Below are 8,148 nucleotides of genomic sequence, written 5' to 3' on the forward strand. Positions count from 1 at the left end.
ACAGTATATAAAGGTTATGAAAACAGTACTCTGAAGAGTTATGCTAAGAATTATATTAGCTAATACCATTACGAAGGATGTGATGCATCTTAAAATGCATTTCACATATGTCAGCAGACATAATCATCTTTTTGCATGTCAAAATTATATAATCTGAACTAGCAGAAATGCAGTATTTAAACTATGCTGCTATATGTCAAGGACAGCCAAATGACAATGTAATACTTATCATATGACAATTATTTTCAGCCAAAGACAAACTATACTCTCATTTTAGAAACAAATTCATTGTACATTATTCTACTAAGTTTAGCACACAATCTCTAGTGTTTCACTAGTGAATTCCACACATATTTACACTGGCCGTAATTCTACTGCCTTATGCAATCACATAAGGTTAATTGTGCAAACAATTTTACTTCTTCAGCCAGCCAGCCACTTCCCTGCTTCCACTCATCATGGGCCCACTGCATGGCAGATGGAAAGCCAGAGGGGAAAACCACTTGCACCGTTGCCCTTATGTGCACAATTTTCCACCAAAAGAATTCTGGCCACAGAAACTCTTGCTGATTTTAATTATGCTTGATTCTCAGACCAAAGGTTTAGTATCACACTACTGGAAGTTACTTGCACTGAAACAGAACTAATTTCTAAGGAAAGGTAGGAACAGAGCAAAAATCTAATACACTGTTGGGAATTTTACAGCTGCCTCACAAGTCAACTGAAAAAACGCTGTTGCACTGACTCATTACACGGGAATGCGTCTCTAAGATTCTTCCAGAACTTTTTATAAATATCCAAGTTCTGCAGGAGAAATGTACATTTGTTTAAATTAAACAGAGAAACACTGACTAATATATTTTCAGCAGTATTCTCCTTGCAATCAAACTTCATCAGATAACATTAAACTTGTAAGATCACATGTTTATTATGGTACAGCAAGAGGTTGGTTCAACAGTGTTCCTACTACTGACTTCTGTGTACTGCCAGCTTTAACAAAACAGAACTAAGATGTTTGAACCAATTATGCTAATGAGAAGTGAAAGAAGAATCATAATATAATTAAAACTGGGCCACCTTCTTCCCAAATTCAAAGTGCAAAGGGGATTTTTATTTCATTTTAGTTTAGGAGTAGCCAAGTGCAGCCCTCCAGATACTGATGCACTTTTCAACTCTTAGCATCCCTCATCACTATACCAGCTAGGGATGATGAAAGATGCAGCAGCAACCTGCTAGAGCAAAGACAGGGAGAAAAAAACAAATTCCATGACAGATATTCTCACACATATCAGTAGAGACAAGAGTTTCTGGTTCTTAATTGTTTTTTTTAAAGTACATAAAGCTTATTAAATTCGGTTGCTAACCAAAGGGAAGGGCATGGAGCCTTGCAATTTGTTGTTCTTGTTTAGTCGTTAAATCGTGTCCGACTCTTCGTGACACCATGGACCAGAGCACACCAGGCCCTCCTGTCTTCCACTGCCTCCCGTAGTTGTGTCAAATTCATGTTGGTAGCTTCGGTGACACTGTCCAACCATCTCATCCTCTGTTGTCCCCTACTAACCCCTACTAGGTTTAGTAGACCTTGCAATTGAGCCCTACTAAACCTAGACATTAGCTTCTATGAATTCACTGGGCATTTCCCACATACTTTCAAGTAAAAGGGCAAATCTGGATGGAAAGCATGACAGTGTGGAAGATTTTGTACCAATGTAGCCCAGTTAAGTGAAACCCCACCCTCCACCATTGCGCAGCAACCAGAAGATGACGTGACTGTCTTTGAATAAATGTAGATTGTTGTGGAGGGAAAAAAAACATCCCTAAAAATAAGAAAAAATTATTATAAGACCCTGTCTTATTTTTGGGGAAACATGGTACATATGGAGTTTCAAGGACAGTGAGATAATATTTTAGCTTCAGATGTTAAATTGAGTATAACTGAAGAAATGTCCATCATCTAAACCTGCCTCCCATCAAGCATTATGCATCTAAGATCACAATACCTATTAATAGCATCCCAAATGGATTGTTGAAAATCAGATTTTTTAATAATTTAAATCAAAAATTGACTTACTTAAATCTGATTTTTAAAAATCATTGATTTTTATCTACTCTGATCAAAACTGATTTTTAGTAATTATCTGGCATGTAAAAATGCAGTTAATCAACAGTCACTTTTCTACATGTTAGAGAAAGCTACTACATTGACTTTATTACTGTTTTTAATATAATACTTGCTTAATTCTTTATTAATATTTATATACCTACTGTTTTTAGCTTTTATATATTCTCTTTTTAATTATGTAAGTCACCTTGGGTTCTTTTTAAGGAGAAAGGTGGGATAAAAATATTTTAAATGAAATAAATAAATGATACATTCAGCCTATATGTTTTAAGAATGGAAATTTCTGATGAAGACAGAAATAGATCTATTAAGGGCTTATTAAGCGAGAAATCTCTCTTTTAACATAATCATCCTATTCCTAGGACTCATTGAAGCAGAAAATAATTTATGATAGGACTGAGGGATAGTTTAGGATTTAAGTCTCTGGCTGTGGTGCCACAGGTTGGGAGTTTGATTCTCCACTGTGCCTCCTTGACAGGGGCTGGATTAGATGATCCAGAGGGTCCCCTTCCAAATCTGCAGTTCTCAGACTGACTGATGGATAGGTCTGTGATTTAAGCATCTGGCTGCGGAGCCAGAGGCTGGTACTTCAATTTCCCCATTGTGTCACCTTGACAGGAGGCTGGATTCGATGAATCATAGGGTCTCTTCCAGCTCTGGAGTTCTAGGATTACTACTGTTGCTGCTGCTGCTGTTGAAAATGATCCTTTTTGCCTCAGCACAACTGATGCTCCCACCAAACATGCCAGTATGAATGATCCATGTGGGACTACAAATCTACTCCATACACACAGTATTTGCTTTAGAATAAAACTCAATTCCTTATATTTCAGAAACCAGGTCTACAATAAATCCCATACCCCAATATTCCTTGCTACTTCTCCCCGCCCTGCTCCCTGGATGCATCTCAGGTCAACACATCATTTTATAAAGGAATGGGTACACCCATCTCCATGTGTGTACTATCGTTGTTTAAAAAGTTACTTTTTAAATTCCATGCACACTATAGTTCTGTAACAATTTTAAACCATTTATAGAGAAATTTAGCATCCTAGACTATTGAGGTTCCATACACTGATTTCAAAATCCATTTTATAGGGAATGGTTACAGTCATACATATACTCCACACATCTACAGAATAGATTAAAACTTGAAACTGTACAGGAAAAAGCCAAAAATGGATAAAGAAACAAAAGGGAAACTGGACAGGTAGAAAATCAGAAGAAATGACGAATGACAGTGAGTGGCACATGGTGAAGCAAATGAAAATACTAAAGTTACAGAAGAAGGGCAAACTTATAAATACACCCATGGAAGTCACTAGCCTGGCAACAGGATTTTCAGAACACAATGCATTTCTATGCAAGACAGGAGGGCAGCCTGCTTCATTTCTAAGCTGCAAGTGGAGGAAGTAGGAAACCATACTTCCTCAGCCTGCTTACTCATCTGCATATCATTCTTTGTTACCTGTGGCTACCATGTGGATGTTTAAATACAAAGCTGTAAGTGGGTGTTCAACAAGGGAAGCAGGAAACCATCTATTGTGGCAACAAGACCCTCATATTCTTAACTATAGCTAGAATGTTGCCCTTGAACACAGTTGAGGCAAAGATGATACAAAATGTCTTCCCAAACAATACTTTTGGGTGGGTGGGTCGTCTTCAAAGCAGTCAGGCTGTCTTGTTTAGCCTACAGCTGCTGTTTTCCTACCATCACATATACTCAACACTTCTTCCTAAGAAACCCCCAAAACTGTAAGATACCACATTAAAAACACTATGACATCGTTAAAATTTGTAACCAGTCAGATTTAACTAATTTGCAATTTTAGTAAAAACTGTGACCCAGCTTATCAAACTGATCTCACTGAAGTGGAGAATGGCAGTACAAACAAAATGCTATTGCCAATACAACTATCTGCCACGCCCTGGTTTACCATGCTGCACTGCAGCAGTTTCGCTGCTCACATTCCAACAGACTAAAACAGGTAAATTTAATCCAGTCACTTCCAAAATACAGAAACATGCTCTTCCAATTTTTCTGCCTTACAGAGGTGAACAATTTAAACAGCACAGTGCAGACTTACAGCAAGACTGAATGAGACTGATTTCTTTAGAGAGCTGGACACCTCACAAACAGTTGATTTTTTTTAATTCCTCGAAGGAAGGAAAATATGAAAGCAAATTTAGGAGTTCTAAAATTGCCTTAACAAGGCCCCAGGTCAGGTTAGCTTTGCTTTAACCATTCCTGCAAGCGGCCACAATTCAAAAGAAACCTAGCAATCAACTGATGATGAAAGGTAGTTATCAGCCAGAAATAAAATCTTAATTTCATTCAACATCATTCCGAAAATGTTTTTAAAAAACTACTTTCCAGTTAAGAATTTCACTCAACCAGTGGAGCAGAATACTATCATTTTAGTGACAACTTGTATTACAAAATCTGACTTCATTGGAGTTATCAATAATACTGAGAAGGCCTTCTAGGTTTAAAAGGAGGGAAACAAGAGCTGACACAATATCCGGGGTGGGGGGGTGGGGGACAAACTATTTTACACAATACAATTTCCTAGCTAGGCTTTTCTCAGGCACCCAATCATACCTCCGTACCCTGAAATCCACTGTATCCATCAGCGTATCTTGGGAAACATTTGCATCAACACATATAGCCATTCTTCTATATGTACATATCTAAGATATACAAGCATGAACACACTTCCAGAAGCCAGCCATAGACTATTTTATATAAACATACTCCACTAGCTTTCTGCTTATTACACTGCAAGATTTTCAGTCCAATCTCTTGTACCCCATTTCACAATGAGCCATGCTCTGAAACATAAAGCACCTATCAGAAACCGGTCTGCATGCACTTAACTCTCACAAGCAAGAGCTTCTTCTAATCAAGCTTCACAATGGCAACTTTGCTAGCTCACCTTACTAAATCACACTTCATAACACTAATTGATTCAGAATAACATAAATAAATATGTGTGTCCTGCCACATGTGCTGAATCACTTCTCTTTTGTCATAAAAATACCAGATGAGTCTGGAAGATTTGCTTGAACATTAAAGTTTCTAGCAAGCACAGGAAAGACACACCCACAAATTACTGTTTCAAGCTTCATACAGACAGGAACACAGGAGTGGAGCATTTAGAAAGTAAGGAACACAAGTCACTACTTAACTAAGAAAGGGAATTTGCAGAATTTATAAGGTAACCAGCCTGAGATAGTTAAGTTAGTTGAAAAGGAAAGACCAGGTGCTATCCAAAGAACGTTCATTAATGAACAACAGAAGAACCAAACTAATTCTGCTTTCAATAACTCCTCCGGTGAAGCAACTAATGTACAACTCATCTAAGCTGTATGTGTGCTTGTAATGAGACAATGTCTATATAAGCAAGTCATGGGAATTCAGAAGATGTCATTTCCTACAGAGCACAGTTGTGGAAAACAGATCAAGTAGGAATGTTGCTTTGGGTGGGACTTTCACAATGTCTGGAACACAACTGTTCTCAAAGAAGCAAACAGGGCACCCAGGGAAACATATCTCAGAAGTTTTTCAAGACATGCAAGTATTACAGAAAAACACTGACCACATATTTTGAGGCTTGGCATGAAAATGACCTTCGAAAAAAAGCAGTGAATAGAAGAACTAGGCACATGTTTCTGGACTGAGAAGCAAATCTGCTGGACAGGTCTCCATAGCTGACTGCATGTTTGCAGGCAAGGAAATACTATTTGCCTAGATTATTTCACTCAGTACTACTGCATACTGATGAACGCTCCCACCCCATCTTGCCATCTGTGAAGCAGCCCAAACACACCTACTGACTTGGTCAGAGTTACTTCTGATAAGTTCAAAAGTTACTTCTGGTACTGTAAGTTCAAAGTAAACTTAAGAGCAAAATCATATATGGCTGGCGGCAGCAAAGTCCCTGCTGTCAAGACAGACACAAGTTAGAAGGCAATATATATCAACTGGGGTGGGATATGTCAGCTGTGGAATAAGGTGACCTAGTGATCTGAACCCCTGGGTATATTTTGTGCGCCATCAGATGCCCCTCAAGCCCTAGAAACATAGTATTGAAGAGTGTTTTGTCACCCAGAAAGGACTACAACCAGCCACATCACACCTTGGACTAGGGGGCAACTTGTACCGAAGGTGGGGCGTGAGAGGATCAAGGCAGAGTCGAACTTCGCCACTTTCTCTTGCAGAAGTTAGCCATCTGGGGCAAATCGAAGGGCAGCAATGGATGCCAGTGCAGCTGCCCAGGGGGCACGGGAGAGGGGCGGCTTAAGAGGGGTGGGGGGGGTGGAGGAGGAGGAGGGCAGCCAAGGTGGGGGCTGAGATGCCAGCCCCTGGCACTCACCCAGGCGGGCAGGTCGCTGGTGGAGACCGTGAGCCTCACGGCCCGCTCCTCGTCCCGCAGGAAGGCGAGGGCCCGTCCCAGGCGAGAGTTCTTCCCGCCCCGGTGCCTCTGCACCCAGAAGAGGCAGAACAAGGCGATGAGGACCCAGCTGAAGCTCAGCCCCAGGTAGCCCAGCACGTAGACGGGGAAAACGAGCGCGAAGCTGCGCGCAAACTGCGACACCAGCCCGGGCACGTCGACGCTGAGCATCGACGGAGGAGGCGGCGGCGGCGGCTCGTTCTCCGAAGCCTCCCCGGGCCCAGCAGGGCTCGACCCGGGGCCGGGCGGCGGAGGCGGCGGCTGGGCCCCTGCGTGGCTCATGCTCTCTGGGCGGGCGCTCTTCCTGCTGCTGTCCAGGCGCTGGTGAAGGAGGGGGAGGAGGCGGAGGGGGGCGGGCACAGAGGCAGGGCGCGGGCGGGAGCGGCTGAGGCGGCTCCTCGCATCTCTCTCTCTTCGCCCCTCAGCTCCGCGCTGCCGCCGCCGCCGCCGCGCCCGCCTCACAGCGACTGAGTGACAACCGCCGCCACAGCCATCCCCCTCCCTTCCAACACACTTCCGGCTCGGGAGCAGGAGGGGCGAGCCATTCCTTAAGCGGGGGGGAGAGAGAGAGAAGAAACGAGCGTAGACAGCCTACATTCAATGTGGCGTCGGAAGGCGGGGCAGGACGGATCCCCTCCAGGGAGGAGCGAGCCAAGGCCTCTTAGGCCGTTCCTCAGCGAGGCCCCGCCTCCTCTGGCCCCTCCCTTCCCCTTTCTGGCCACCCTACGACGGGCGATCACGTCGACGAGCCCCCCGCCCTCCCTCAGCCCCCTCTCCCGCCCGTGTGCCCGTACGTTCGATTCACGTGGTAGCTGGCCTCCTCGGCACGCGCGCCAAACCGTCGCCAACGCCATAAAAGGAAGCGGAGCGCGCGAGGAGGCGTCAGTTGAGCACCAAATTGTGAAGGAGGAGGATTGCGATTGCTACAGCGTGGCTCTTAACTATACGAACTAAATAAATAGAATAACATTTCTGACTCTAGTAGTTTCCCTAGGGACGTGATCGTTTCTCTCCCCTTCCCTTTCTCTGACGCCTCTTCGGATCTCCAAATAGATTCTACCTTCCCATTTTTAAAGTAAAAGACCACGCCTCGTTCGTTATGTCTTGATAAACTTATGTTAAGAATGGCAGGAGTTGGGCAAACTATTCCCTCCAGACACAAGTAGGTGTCTCTAGAGAAGGCTTGTAGTGGCTTTCTACAAAGTCTAGTTCTTTAATAAAGGTAGCTGTATTAGTCTGTGCAAGCATAGGTGAAAACAAAATGAAAAATTTTTAAAAAGGAAAAATGTGGCACTTTAGTAAGTTTCATATTTGAATAACATTTGTCCATGAAAGCTCACATTAAAAATATATAAATTTAGTCTTTAAGATGCCATGTTTTTGTATCTTTTTACTTTTTATTTTTGTATTCACCTATAAAACCAATAGGGGAATTGTGGAGGGGGCTGTTTTTAAATGTATATAAGCATTAAATAAGGCCCCACCTGAGGCTTATTAAAGATATGGAGTCCCTAGCTAACTACACGCTGGTACATTTCCAAATACACTTGCTTTTCTCCCTAGATTTGAACC

General features: G+C 42.7%; 1 protein-coding gene across 6 annotated transcripts in view; it reads right to left on the minus strand.

Moving 5' to 3' along the window:
• The window catches only part of ESYT2 (extended synaptotagmin 2), a 66,876-nt gene extending 59,885 nt beyond the window's left edge, over positions 1 to 6,991 (minus strand). For 2 of the 6 annotated variants that reach the window (XM_073002898.2, XM_073002897.2), the window contains exon 1: positions 6,499 to 6,989. In XM_073002898.2, the coding sequence (XP_072858999.2) occupies positions 6,499 to 6,858 (360 nt within the window). In that variant the 5' untranslated portion in view covers positions 6,859 to 6,989. Of the gene's footprint in view, positions 1 to 6,498 lie in introns of all 6 variants that reach the window. The other 4 variants (XM_020779706.3, XM_073002900.2, XM_073002899.2 and 1 more) reach the window with 3 other exon arrangements.
• Between the last annotated feature and the right edge of the window lie 1,157 nt (positions 6,992 to 8,148).

The sequence above is a fragment of the Pogona vitticeps genome, chromosome 6, assembly GCF_051106095.1.
Source record: "Pogona vitticeps strain Pit_001003342236 chromosome 6, PviZW2.1, whole genome shotgun sequence".
Lineage (NCBI taxonomy): Eukaryota > Metazoa > Chordata > Lepidosauria > Squamata > Agamidae > Pogona > Pogona vitticeps.